This window comes from Diospyros lotus, chromosome 5 (genome assembly GCF_014633365.1).
Source record: "Diospyros lotus cultivar Yz01 chromosome 5, ASM1463336v1, whole genome shotgun sequence".
Taxonomy (NCBI): domain Eukaryota; kingdom Viridiplantae; phylum Streptophyta; class Magnoliopsida; order Ericales; family Ebenaceae; genus Diospyros; species Diospyros lotus.
In genome coordinates, this window is record NC_068342.1 from 9390781 (window position 1) to 9405246 (window position 14466).

At 36.3% G+C, this 14466-nt stretch overlaps 1 protein-coding gene across 2 annotated transcripts; it reads left to right on the forward strand.

Annotated features, from left to right (window-relative positions):
• The first annotated feature begins 6219 nt into the window (after nucleotides 1-6219).
• Nucleotides 6220-14184, forward strand: LOC127801967 (uncharacterized). 2 transcript variants are annotated; one of them, XM_052337545.1, is made up of 8 exons: nucleotides 6220-6609; nucleotides 7357-7464; nucleotides 7582-7657; nucleotides 11882-11961; nucleotides 12096-12145; nucleotides 12253-12337; nucleotides 12484-12582; nucleotides 13858-14184. In XM_052337545.1, exons 1-8 carry the CDS (start codon nucleotides 6364-6366, stop codon nucleotides 14089-14091), a joined length of 978 nt encoding a protein of 325 aa, XP_052193505.1. In that variant the 5' UTR covers nucleotides 6220-6363; the 3' UTR covers nucleotides 14092-14184. The 2 variants fall into 2 exon arrangements, with proteins under 2 accessions (XP_052193505.1, XP_052193506.1); XM_052337546.1 differs by having other exon boundaries at nucleotides 7408-7464.
• The last annotated feature ends 282 nt before the right edge of the window (nucleotides 14185-14466 follow it).

Below are 14466 nucleotides of genomic sequence, written 5' to 3' on the forward strand. Positions count from 1 at the left end.
AGCCCCCTCACCTTTTCTTGTTTAACCAATTGGCCTCTTAAAAGAGCACGAAAAATTCTATTCATAGCGAAAACTTTATTCTTCGAAACCACTTTTTAATATTCCTAAAATATTCTTAAATAAAAATTTAATTTTACCCTTATCTTCAATACTCAACCACCCAACTGACATACTACTGTATTCCACCGGCGAATCTCTATTATTCCTCAAACTCAACCACCCACCTGACATTACATCACAAGCAAATTTATTTTCTCTTCAAATTTCTCATCCCTCTTATTTCATATTCACATCCATACTAATTCATTTTCACTTAAATCCATTTTCTCTTAAAATACAAGCGACTTAGCCATTTTATGATCCATCATGGATTACTACACTAAAATGGATAATTGGAAAGAGTTTGAGGAAGAATAAAACAACGATTCCGAAAAAGAATATCATGTATAGGTAAACACACAATTTGTGTTTGTATTTATAACAATATCTATGAGTAAATATGTATTTATTTTTTTAAAAAATTAAATTATTTAAGTCCAAACTTATATAAAAAAAATTAAGTATAAAAAAATATGTTAATATAGAATATATTATATTAAAAAAATATGTTAATATAATTTCATAAAATATAAAAAAATAAAAGATGTGTTCCCCGAACCCATGAGTTCGGGGAATTATGGATTTCTCGAACCCACAAGTTCAGGAAATCATACTTAGATAAAAAAAAAATTAAGTAAAAAATTATATATTTATTTTTTTAAAAATTAAATTATTTGAATCCAATACTTAAATAAAAAATTAAGTATAAAAAAATATGTTAATATAAAATATGTTATATAAAAAATATGTTAATACAATTATATAAAATATAAAATATAAAAAAATCCATTATTGATATGTTCCCCAAACCCTAGACTTTGGGGAACTACGGATTTTTCGAACCCACGGGTTCGAAAAATCCATTATTAGATTAAAAAAATTAAGTAAAAAAATATGTATTTGTTTGTATTAAAAATTAAATTATTTTAGTGTAATGCTTAAATAAAAAATTAAGTATAAAAAAATGTTAATTAGCACTATTTAATTAAAAATTAAGTTTTTCAAATGTTTGTATAAAAAATAAAATATAAAAAAATTAAAGCCTCCAAACCCTAGGGTTCAGAGGCTTGGCCGCCTCCGAACTCCAGGGTTCGGAGGCAGCGCATGCCTCCGAAACCCAGGTTTCAGAGGCGGCGCCTTTGATTGCCTCCCTTCGATAGCAGTGATCGATCAAACCCAAGGTTTGGAGACTGCCGCCACCATCTCCGAACCTAGGCGGCCACCACCTTCGCCCATCCAACCTCTTCCTTTCTAGCCTCTAAGTTCAATCTTCCAACCAAAAAAATTAAAAAATGTAAGTAAAAATTACCTCACCAAGCACACAGCAGAGAGACGCGGCTTTAGGGAAAGCGATGGCTACGAGTGCGGCTGTAGGGAAGTGATGATGGCGAGTGGAGGTTGCAGAGAAGCAACAAATGCTGTAAAGAACAACGACGAGTCGCGATAGAGATGTATGGATATATAAGGGCAATTTTAGAATATAAATGGCTGTAACAAGTAATAATTCTAACTATGAAAAGTAATTATTAAATTTATTTTAATTATATCTACGAAAAATAAAAAGTGAGCTGAATAGAATTTTCCAAAGAGCACCTATTTCCCCCCCCAGCTTCTAATTTTAGACCGATCAGCTCTCTCATAATCTAATTAGCAATTCGTGTGGAATAACACACAATTGAGGCGCGTGAGAGATGAAAGTGATCTCTCCAACTCAATTTTGCCCTCATACTATTTCTTAATTTACAAAATTATCCTCTCCTTCATCTGGGCAGCTTGCTCGTTAATGGCGGACGAAGGGCTAGATGGGCAGCGATTGACGGCGACGAGGGACAGACGGCAGGCGAGTATGAGGCCCAGAAGATTGCGATGCGAGATCCACCGACGGCGGGAGGGGAAGCGATAGTCGTCGGTGACTGGCAGAGGGGGCTGCTGCGACAACCGAAGAAGACGAAGGGTCGCCCAGATCTCGCTGAAGAAGACGACCAGAGGCAGTGACAGCGAGGATAATGGCGGCGTCGGCGACTAATGGAGGTGGGGTCGACGGCGATGGCGATGATAGAAGTCGGTCGTCTTCCTCGTGCAGCCGTCGCCACCAATCAGTCGATCGGTCTTCCTTGCCATGGCCGGTCTGGTTCCCTCTTCGCTGCCATGTTGATTGTCGTAAAGTTTTGTTAGGCCGCAAAATTGATGTGTCTAAAGTTACCATGGTCAAGGGACACAAATAATTTCCATCAGCAAACCATTTCTCTATGGCACTTCTCTCAAATGTGTGCCCAGAAGAAATCTCAATGGGATACACCATAACTTTAGTGATCATTGGGCAAATAAATGAATGGAGAGGATCAAGTGGCTGGTTGCCCAAAGAATCTCGCTTGGCAATGTACCTGACTTCTCTCTCATTTGGGGAAGAGGTAGCATCTGCTCTTTCGAGCAAAGAAATAATTTGATCCATTTGTATAGCTTCCGCTTGGTCTTTCCTCAGTTTTTCATTTTCTGCCTCTCTCTTGAATTCTTCAAATTCTTTCTTCAATGCTGAAGGTTCAGTTGAAATTCCAAGAGCCTCTGCAATCGAAAAAAGCAAATTATTGACATATGAGTGATCAGCATTCCTCTCCTGTATTCCTGACTCTATTTTCTCCAAAATCTCTTCTTGTTCTATGGCTGCCTTGAACTCTGCAGTCTGTCTCCACGCAATTGTTGTAAATATGTAGAAGAAAAAGGAGAAGAAAGGCGCAGCAGATGAGAACGACAATGGAGGAGGCGGCGGCGGCTGCACTACCGCCAAACGATGATGGAGGTTTTGATGGCGTCTGCGGCGAACAATGATGGAGTGTCGGCGACGGCAGCTACAAGGTGCCGACAGGGTAGAGAGATAAATGGGTTTAGTTGCACGACACGTGGCAATATTTCATTGATTTTATTATATCTCATTTGACAATATTTTATTAATTTTGCAAAAAAATAACGCGTGTGTGGCACACAAAATTTAAGGTGTTTAATTAGTCCCAAATTAAAAGAGGAGGGATCTAATAGGTTCTTTCTTGAGTTTAGGGACACAAGTGGTTAAACATGCAAAGTTGAGGGGCATGGATATGCTTTTAGTCTATATAATTATATACATGTATATACGTAGCAGGCGCCCTGTAAATCCATCCCCATGCCCTATAAATCAGCCATGCTTTTGTATCCGCGATTTGCACAAATTCCATGCCTCTGCAAATCCATGGTAGCAAGTTGAGTTTGTCAGACGCGATGGGGCATGGCAGTGAGGGAGCAGCTAGGAGCTTATAAATAGTAGCAAGGAAAAGTGAGGAAGGCAGGAGTTGAGCTTGGCTGAGAACTTATAGTAGATGGAAAGATAGGGCAAGATCGAGGGAGAGAAGGCGAGGCCGATAGAGAGATCTAGAGAGTGAGGAAGCTAGCCACATCAGGCACAACCACCATGGCCGCAAGCCGCGGCCATGGCAGCTGAGCAGCAACCAACGAGGTCATGGCAGCCACGGCAACAAGCGGCCGAGCAGAGTAGGGCGGTGGGCGAGCTAGTGCAGCGCGACCATGAGCAACGGGGGTTGTGCGGCGGTGAGATGTAGCCAGCAGAGGCAGCGGGAGCTGGCGGTGGCGGGCAGCCATGCGCAAGTTGCAGGCAACGCGCATGGCAAGAGCTGTTTGCGCAAGAAGAAAGAGGAAGAAATAGGGGAAGAAGAAGAAGGGAAGGAAGAATAAGAAGATGAGAAGAATAAAGAAAGAAAGAAAGAAAAGAAAGAAAAAGAAAAGAGAAGAGGGAGTTGCAGACGGGAGCAGAGGAGCTAGAGGAAGAAGATGAAGTGGAGAAAGAAAAGAAAAAGAAAATAAAAGAAAAGAAAGAAAAAGAAGAAAAATAGGAAAAATTCTCGAAAAAATCTCAAAAAATGGGGTTTGGATATTTATTAATATTCTGGAGATTTTGGATACAAAAAATGGTTCGGGCACGTGTTTCAAGATCATGACACCTGTATTGAGGAAGTTAGAGATGCTAAATTAAGGTAAGTAAAATTTCTTAGAAATTTTCATAAATTCAATAATATTATTTTATGAATTGTCGTAGTGAAATATTTGAGAAAATATTTTAGAAATATTTAGTTTGCATTTATTGAGAAAAAATAGGAAGAAATAGAGAGAAAATTAAAGAAAATGCAAGAAATTATGGGAAAATAGGTTATAATGTTTATTTAAACAAATATGGTAATTAAGATGCTTTGAAGCTTAAAGTTGAGGTGACTTGTGCAAATTTTGAGGTTGACAAGCAAATTGAGGCGATGCATGAATTTCGAGATAGGGCACGAATATCAAAGTGACCCGATTTGCTTGAAAAGGTAAGTGATACTTCCCAACTAGATTTAGTTTATGGAAAATGTTTGGTTGTAGGTGATTTATATTTCAAACTCTGATATTCGGGAATGCTTACATCATATTGACATATCCTGGTATGCACCAATCACATAAACTGCATACATGACATGCTATGAAATGCATATGTACACGATGATATCATTGATCACATGCATTGAGGCCGTAGGGAGTACGAATTGGCACCGCTACCTCACCAAATGTGCTCCCAGACACCCCAGCTTCGAAAGAGGTGGCCGTAAGAATGGTAGGTAGCATGAGGGGTGCAGTTGACACCTACGATGAGTAAGACATTACATATACACATGATAAAGCATTATATACCCTTACTTAGATGATTCATCATCTAACTTTGGATTTGCCCCTAGAATATTCAAACGTTCCAGATGGAGATTGTAGCAAATACAAGGATAAATGAGGCATGAAATGACACTTAGTAGAGTGCATAAGAAATTAAATGTACGTTATGTAGCCCATGTATTCAAGTTCTGTTACTTTGAAATCTGAACGTTTTAAGGAATGATGATGTAGGGTTAATATTGAGAACTTATGCTGTGTATTAAGTTATGTTGATGTACGATAATGTAAGAATTGATTTATGATCAATATTAAGATATCAGGTTTCTATCATTGCTTCCATATTTGATGTGTATAGTGATTCTCTTTCGAGAAAAAATAAATGGGAATTCTGGGATGGATTCAAGGTATGATGTGGTTTAGTTTTAAGTTTGAAAACAAAAAATTTATTGTCCCAAGTTATAACGCGCCCAAAAAAAGGGACTTTACACATTAGCTCAAATAAATTTGACGAGGAAGAGGTGCTTTAGATTTAGTGACTCCTTATCTTTTGCAAAAAGCAATAATGATGGGTATAGTGTAGTGGTAAAATACTTGAATTTTGACGTAGAGTATTGGGGTTCAAATCAGTGCAACAATTTGGAAGACAAGTTTGTTGCTGGAAGGCAACATTTAATTGGAAGATAATAATAAAATTGGAAAGTAAGTCTCGTATGAATTACGTCGAATGTCTTGAGTGTGTATAAAACGTGTTTGTATCAGATTTATTCATGCGGTGCATAAGGGGGGAATATCGTCCGTGTTTGAAGATTAGTCAGACGAAACTTAGACATTTTAAATAAATAAATAAAAAATGATTTTTGACCCCTATCAATAATAATATGTATTAATCAAAAGAAATCTTGTATTTATATTTAGTAATTGGCCAAAAAAATTTAGTCTCCTCACTATGTTAACTTACTAAATTGGAGTCAATTTGTTCTTCTTGGAAAAATAACCCCTCAATAGTAAAGATTATTCACAAATCACAAATGTAGTTAAACATTTTCTTCCTTTAAATTTTGTATTTCGATAAAATGCTTCATTTTAAGGTAATATTTATTAATTAAGATATAAATTAAAAAAATAAGTTATAAAAAGTATTCTGTATTTTTATTATTTATTAAACTTATATATTATTTAAAAAAAATAACATAATTTCTTATTTAATATTTTTTAAATATATTTATATTTTTCTTCTAGATAAAAAAAAATAATGCATATATCATCTAATATATTTTAAAAAATTTAATAAATAATTTAAAAATTATTAAGATATTTCATAATTTTATATTAATTATTTTATATATTAATTTAAAAAATATTTCAATCTTATCATAATATAATTCAATCTTACCCATCTTGATAAACCCTAAAAGCTACCTAAATATTTTCAGAATTTTTTGAAATTACCCCCTTGCGCGGTCCCGCCGCTCGTGCACTCAGCGTACCTTTCGAGCAAATTCAACGAGCGACCGAGAATCAGTATCTGTCGTCTGTGTCTATATATATATGTGTGTGTGTGTGTATGTATTGGCGTAAATGGCGAGCCTTCGATGCGCTATGCCCAGAACCAGTGAGGCCTTGTACTGTATACTGTCCTTTCGCTTACAGAAACCCATACGAAAACTTGATCCGTTTCGGTCAGTACCCACGGCTCAAGTTCTTCACCGCTTTTGCTGTGGCGGAGCAGCTGTTTCTGTTGCCAAACAGGGCCGACTGCTCACTAGCCAAGATCTCGTCGCCTTGGAGTATGCCGACCTCAATCTCTCCGGTAAAAATTCCGAGGTAAAAGTCTAGGCTTACAAATCCGTTTTAAGGCATGTTTCATTTGTATTTCTTGATGTTTTTTTTTCTTTTCTTTTTTTCATGTTCTCATTTTCCTAGAAAAACAAGGATGAAAGTGAGAGAAAACAGACCCAAAAAGTTTTCGGTTCATGCATACATGTTTATCAAGAAGCGTACTTTATATAGGTGGGTGTACATCTGTATAAATGCGTGGGTTGATGTATGTAAGTTCTATTTGATTTGGTGATTTCATTACATAGCGAGGAGATAGAAGTAGAATAACGGGTTGTCAAATTGAGCAGTCCTTGTTGTGTTGATGGATTTGCTTATTCCATATAAAGATTTTGGTTTAATAGGTAATGCAATTGGGCTATCATGGTTGTCTTGGTAACTTTGCTCGTTGTTTATAAGGAATTCGGTTTAATCCATTGTGCAATTGGGTAGCCAGTGTTGTTTTGATACATTTAAATCCATTCTTTATAGCAAGTTTGGTTTGTGATTTGCACAATTATGGATCCAAATGGTGAACGTGTCTTGTTCCTTAGTTACATGCCTGTAGCAATTATGCAAAATTGTTACATTAATGTTCAGTATTGGTAATTTTACTTGATATAGTGAAGAAAAGGAATAACTCCTATACATACCTAGCCAAAAAAAAAAAAAGGAATTTTATGATGGGAATGTATTTAGAAATAAATAATCGATATGGTCATCTTAATAAAATTTGCTCATTCTTTGTGGTTTCAGTCCCATATATTTAAAATGTGGAACCAAGTGGTCAAGGTGTGCTTTTTGCAGGACTTAGGTCATGTACGAATCAGGCAGCATGTCAACCCTCTGAGTGCTTCATTCTCTGTAATAATCTCTCTCTCCCCCGTCATTGGCATTTTTGTTACTATAAACATAATGTCTCAAATCTTAATAATGAGCTTTTTTCTCACTCATCTGTGTGTTTTCTTAATTGGTGGCCAGGCGCCAGCACAGGTGCCAGACTGGAATAAAGTATACAAGGACTCAACATTGCCACTTATGGTGGACATAGGGAGTGGTAATGAGGAAACTTGTATTTCCTGTTTCTGTCTATATTCTTTCATTGTCATGTATAGATTTTATGAGTTGAATTCTTATGTTTATGATATGTTTTATATGTGATGAAATGGTTCAACTGGTCAAGAAAACTTGCAGTTGCGTCCAAATTTGTGTGAACTGTTTTAATTCATTCAACATAGTTCAATCCTGATGATTTTCCTCTGATGGTTGATAAAAGGGTAACTCAAATAACTCAACGAGTCCATTTTTTGTATTGTTGCATGTTGCACTGCAGGAATCCTAATTGTTTACAGTGCTTTTCTATGAAAGCTATTTGTTCACTTCCCTTGCCTTTTAGTCTTTTGGATCCAGTATTTCCTTGAAGGCTATGCTAGTTTGCACTTGATTTACCATATTGTGGTTTCAGTGCACTTGATAACCAGTGAAGTGAAAATGCTAGTTTTACTTGTATGCCTTTTTGGTGTTTTGGTCTTTGTGCTAATTATTGAAGTGGAATATATGTTTATTTTTAATGAAAGACAGTGAGTGGCAATTTCTTTTCTGCAATGTCTATTTCTTTTCAAACCATTGATGTTGGAAGAGTTTGTTAGTAGGCAGTTATCATGAATAACAAACAAATTTCAGCTTTTTATATTTCAATGTCAAAACATAAAGTTAAGTTTAAAAGAATATGCACCTTTGGATTGGAGGTCATGTCCCTGGGCCTGTTGTTCAAAGATATAAGATAATAAGAGTAATGATAGAAGACACATTCATAAAGGAGGGAGTAAGGTACACTAAGCAGTAAAGGAGCAAAAACTGAAACTGCTGTTTATTTAGTAAGTTGCATACCTTGGGCGTAAGAAATGACAGGAAAAAAGTGGAGACTTATATCAATTAGTTAGCAGGCAATGATCCTAGTGCATTAATTGCTGATCTACCACTAGGTATTGAGAAAGTTTCTATTATTTCAAGTGAAAAGCCATGGTGCAAGGTTCCTTTTCAAGATTTTAGCTTGAAGAATTAGTCTTCCATAATATCATTCTGCCATTATGTGCTAGGCTGTTTGTTGGTTGTGGTAAATGGCATGGAAGCAGACAGGTTCTTTAGCTTAATAGCTTTTGCAGCAGATCGCATTGATAGTTATGTTTTTGAGATTAGCACTTAAGTGATCCAAAATCTGAATAAAGGCAGCAGATGTTGGCCTTAATGAGTTAATGTGAAATGATTGTTGAACTGAGGAGAGGGTGCATGAGGTGGGGGGAAAGGTGTGATAGCCTCTAGTTTCTTGTTGTCTAGAGCAGGTTCATCTACTGGATGAATGTTTTAATGAAGCATAAAAATGATCCTGAAGTACTCCCTTTTTATTTGGCATTTGAAGGAAATGGGAAAAGTATGTAGTCATGTGAAAAAAAAATGGCAAGGGAAGGTGGAGCTACAATATAAATGAGATCAGAAGATATTGGACCAAAACCAAGTTTTGAATTATCTATTCTCTTACCATCATGAATGAAGCATCAATACTGAAATTTGTAGTCACAAGAGATTGTGTTATGTTTGGCATCTTCACTTTGTTGATGAAAGAAGTCCATTTCCATATTTGAGGAATGTATGATGGCCATGATTTTTCCTCATTCTTTTTTGTAGGTGTTCTTATCCCATGACTTTTTTATGGAGGAAAATGTCCTGGATTGACATTGATCTCTGGAGATCACATGTATTTGATTTGTCCTTGGGGTTGCCTTGAACTATTTGAGTTATTCTTTAGTGGGACCTTAAATCTTTGTCATTTCAAGATCTCATCACTTGAAAGGTGTCTACGTACTATAATGGATTTAAGAAACATATTTTTCTTTTGGAGAGATCCTCCCTTCCTCATTTCAACATATGCTAAGTGACCAGAACTAATGTAAGAGTTTGTAGCTGGGTTTCAGGATGCATTGTACAACAAATCAATTATTTCTTGTCTCAAAGGCTACAGTGGTGGAGAAGCCAGTTTGGCCTTTTTGGTTAAGTTCTTATAAAAGTGATTGTGAATGTTTCTTACAGAACAAAACTTGACATTATGAGGTGCTGATTCTAACTTCATATTGGCACATTGCTTTAGAATTTAGTCTTTGCCCTTAAAAACCAATATTTTAATTGCTTCAAAAGTATAGACTGCATGGAGCCTTTCTCAAGAAATAAGTGGTTTCTTTTGGAATTTCACTACTTTGGAGATTCAATTGAGCAAGGTGAAGCAATTATGAACCTTTGTCTAATTTGCATGAAATATTTTGGGGATTGGAAGAAATGGAACATGGTAATTAGTTTCACAGGTGATTTTTTTTTTTTTGGTTTGGGAAGATATTGATTGTTCTTTCAGCTATATTGATCTGAAATTTATACTCTACTTGTATGATTGAGTTTTTGTGTTGGTTGTTGATCAAGTGAATCAGCATGATTAACCACCTACCACTATTTTAAAATGCAATCTACAATGAAATTACTCAAATTTTCTATGATCAGATAATCTGAATATACAATGGCCCTGTTTGTTGCAGCTTAATTAAAGAAATTATAGCTTATAGCTTCTTAGATTATAGCTTCTAAAACTTAGAATAAGTTGTGAACCTGTTTGCTGCAGCTTCTTAGAAGTTGTAGTTAAGTAGTTGTGGTGTTTGATACCATAAACTGTAAAATAACTTATTTTTATATAATTGTCCATAATACCCTTAGTGGCATAAAGGCTGGATATGTTGTTGTTGTCCATAATACCCTTAGTAGTTATAGAATGATAATTTAAAAATTAATTAGTGTATATGTATAAGTTTCAAGTGTTATAAAAAAATTAATTAAAGTATAGAGAGAGAGGAAGATGACGAGAGAGAGGAAGAGATTTGAAAATGGAAATGGGGGTGGAAAAGAAAAACCCATGATTGCGTAGACAAGAGAGTAATTCTTTGTTAAAAATAAGGGCAAAATTGTCATAAAAATGTAATTATTTAAGCAAAAGTTGTAAAAGTTGGGGTACCCCAGCTTTGAAAAAGCCAGTTTCTACCCTTTCTAAAAACTAGTAGAAGCTATAAGTTAGAATTCTATAAACTAAAACAAACATTACATCCCAACTTTTTTGAAACTAGAAACTAGAAGTTGCAACAAACAGGGCCAATATCAAGATCACAAGTTAATTGATCATGCTCCTTTATTTTTTCTTTTTCTGAATGTTCTTATTCAATCAAAACAATACTTTTACAAGTTTTAAGCAACACCATTGTGATCCTCTCCTTGGTAACTGCTTGCTTTGGGTTCTATAAATCCCACTGAAGCACATAAGAGTGAGATCAAGCTGTAGGCTGCACCAATTTTGAGTAAAGCACTCACTCACTAAGCTGAATGGTCTGCCAACCTACTGAATTTGAACTGGCTGTGTGTGGAAAAGATTAGGATTGGTATGAATGGCTCCCAAATTTTGACCTTCCTGTCCCCCAAATGGTTAACAAATTACTCAGTTTGGACTTTCAAATCCTTTGCCTATTTGGCTAGAGCTTCTGGATCAGTTTCCTCATTAACGTTGGATTATCGAAGCTGGCTTCTGCAGTTTCATCCTTACCCGAACTGTTATGTGAAGTGCTGGTTTTATGAAAGGAGTAGCATACACTTTAAGCCTGTACAGTGGTAGCAGAAACAAGAATAAACATTGGAAGGGAGAAGAACTTCTGGAGTACTCAGATGTAGTCCTGTTAATGTAGGTTGGTTTTGAATTGGATTTGGATCACTCTTGCTGTTACTTATATATGTGCTTAATAATATAATACAGCGGTAAAATCTTTGAGGGGGAGGACATAGTGTGAGAGATAACATGCATTCGCTCAGCAATATGTTAAAGTTTGAAATATAGTCCATATGAAAACATGTAAGGCTGTTCTTTTGTGACTAAAAGTTCATGGGTTTGTGGAAACAACCTCTTTGCGCAAAGCAACAATAAGGCTGCATACAAATACGACTTTCCCTAACCCCTGCAAAAATGGGAAGCCTCGCGCATTGAGGATGCCTTTACATGCAGGTCCAAATGTATGGTTATCGTGTGTTGTTGCTGAGGAATATACTGTCGACATCTAACGTATTAAATGTAATGATATGCATTTAATTTCTGCTCAAATTATTGTTAATCATCATTGTTCTTAGGTGAGGTTAAATTTGTAACATGGACAATATTATTACTTTGTTTCTTGAATTCACTCTGATGGCATAAAGAACCCAGGTAGTGGCAGGTTTCTCATGTGGCTTGCAAAAAGAAACCCACATTCCATGAATTATTTGGGATTGGATATACGGCAAAAGGTATGGCAACATGTGTCACACCCTTAGAGACCCCTGGAATGTGACAACATGTTCCTCAGGTTACCTTAAGTCTTTCTTTAGAATTCTTTCTGTTTTGGGTTCATGCATAATTGCTTATCCTTTTCCTTGTGCAGTTGGTTAAGCGTGCCGAGCACTGGGCAAAAGAGCTGGCATTGAGTAATATGTAAGGTTTCAAGATCCAAAACTTGGTTATATAATTGAATTCTAAAAAGAATGAAAAACAAAAAGGTGAGTTTTATTGGTTATATAGTGATGTATAGTTTGATACAGATATTTCATGTTTGCGAATGCCACGGTTTCTTTCAAACAACTTGTAACCATGTATCCTGGACCCTTGATGTTGGTGTCCATACTGGTGAGCATCCTTCTTATTTTCAACCTTTCTACGTGAAATTTTCTTTTTTTGGGTCTCGTCTGAGAAGAATCCTGAATTTTCTTTGATGGTTAGGCTATATTCCTGTTGTCTAAATTTGATGTTTGTTGGTTCATGCTTATTTATAGTGTCCAGACCCTCATTTCAAGAAAAGGCATCATAAACGAAGGGTCTTGCAGGAGCCTTTGGTCAAGTCTATTATAGATAACTTAAGTCCAGGGGGACAGGTATGTGCTCGAAATATTAATTATCTTGCAGGAACATTGATATATTCATTTACAGCTACCTTATGCAAGTTGCCTAAATGCTTCTTTCTAGATCCTGGAACAAATTATTTGTTTGATTATCAGGTATCTGATTAGAACCTTATTAACTGGAAAAGTATGCAATATCCTTTCCTTTTAATCTATATAACTGACACATTATCACAAATAATGGCCAATGGACATCCTTCTCAGAATTCGGACATGGCTTAACATTGTCTAGAGCATGCTAAAAAAATTATTGTTTAGGCCCTCTCAGAATCAGAAGAAAACAAACTGCCACTCTAGTAGTAGCGGCAACAAAGCCAGACAAGAATCCACATTTGTCCTAATATATATTGGCTTTATGATCTTTAGCACTATCACCGCCAACCATTTTCACATTACCAATCAACTATTATCTCAACCCATTCAGGCATAAGAGGATCCCATTTGTCTGGCAAATTGCAAAAATACCAGTGTTGTTTGATTTCCTTTAAGATCACAGAAGCATCAGTTCTTGAAGGCTCAAATATACTTCTGTTCCTCTCTCCAATTTCTTTCCATCAGTACAGCAGCAGACGAACGAATTTGGTAGTATTCAGAATTATAATTAATCTGAGAACACGAGGACTAAGTAGAACACTTACCCATTCTGGTGCAGATCAAAAGCCTATAGATTCTTCTGTATGAAAATTTGAAACTGCAATTGGTGATGCCTTTTACATTGGACATAGGAACATAAATGAATATTTGATTCTTCATACCCCACCACAGATATACATCTTGCATCCTTAATGCGAAACCTTCCAGCAAGGGTCATTTTTGTAGAGACGGCATCAGAAATTACCCTCAGTTCATATAATATAACCGGGTTCAGTCCCCTATTGTTGTGATAATGGCTGAAACTCTATGCTATCCTTTTGCTCCTTTTCCACCTTCCTTGCTCTTCTTTGTTTTTATTTTCTTTTACGTTTCCTTTTGCCTCTTTCTTCTGTCTTCTGTGGGTCGGGGGTGTAAGTAAACATGTAAAACAAAACGAGGCCATAGCACGGAAGTGCGCGTTATGTTGACAATTTGAAGGAAACAGGAAAACGCGTTATGTTCATCTAAATGCAACATTCTTGCACCGTGACATTGGCATTAATCATTGGAGCGATGATACTAATTCATTAATCTCCTAGATGATTGATGCACAAAACAATGATGGAAGGTAGCCATCCCGCCATCTCTTTACGCATACGTGACTGTTTTGCACAGGTATTTATACAATCGGACGTGCTGGATGTGGCAGTAGACATGAGAAATAAGTTTGATGGGCTCTGTGATGAGCATGAGCTCCTACAACACATCGACAGAGTCGACAGCAGCATCCCCTGTGACGAGGAGGGCTGGCTATTGGGTAATCCGATGGGAATAAGGACCGAGAGGGAGATCTATGCAGAGTTTGAAGGTGCAAAAATTTATAGAAGGCTGTATCAGAAGAGGACTTGACTCCTCTTTTGTGTGGGAAAGATATTCAGTACAAAGCTGTTACTTAGTCAACGTTATAACTTTAATTACAAAATAGCTGTTTAATTTTGTGTTCACCCCCCCCTTAGATACTCCCTTTCGGGTCCAATAAAATTTGTAAACCTCTAGGGTGGTGTACCTGCTCTCTTGGCCTGGCTCTAAAACACCTTTAAATGCTTAAAGGGTAAGATGTGTAGGAGATGCTGAAAGCACTCAAAACATGTAAAAGATAAAAAATGAGATACAAGATTAAGAACAGTGTAGAGAACGATATCTACACAGATGTCTCTATAGATTGTAAGGATTTTAATTTATAGACTAGAGAGATAAGAGTCCATGATTTGTTAGAATTTGAAA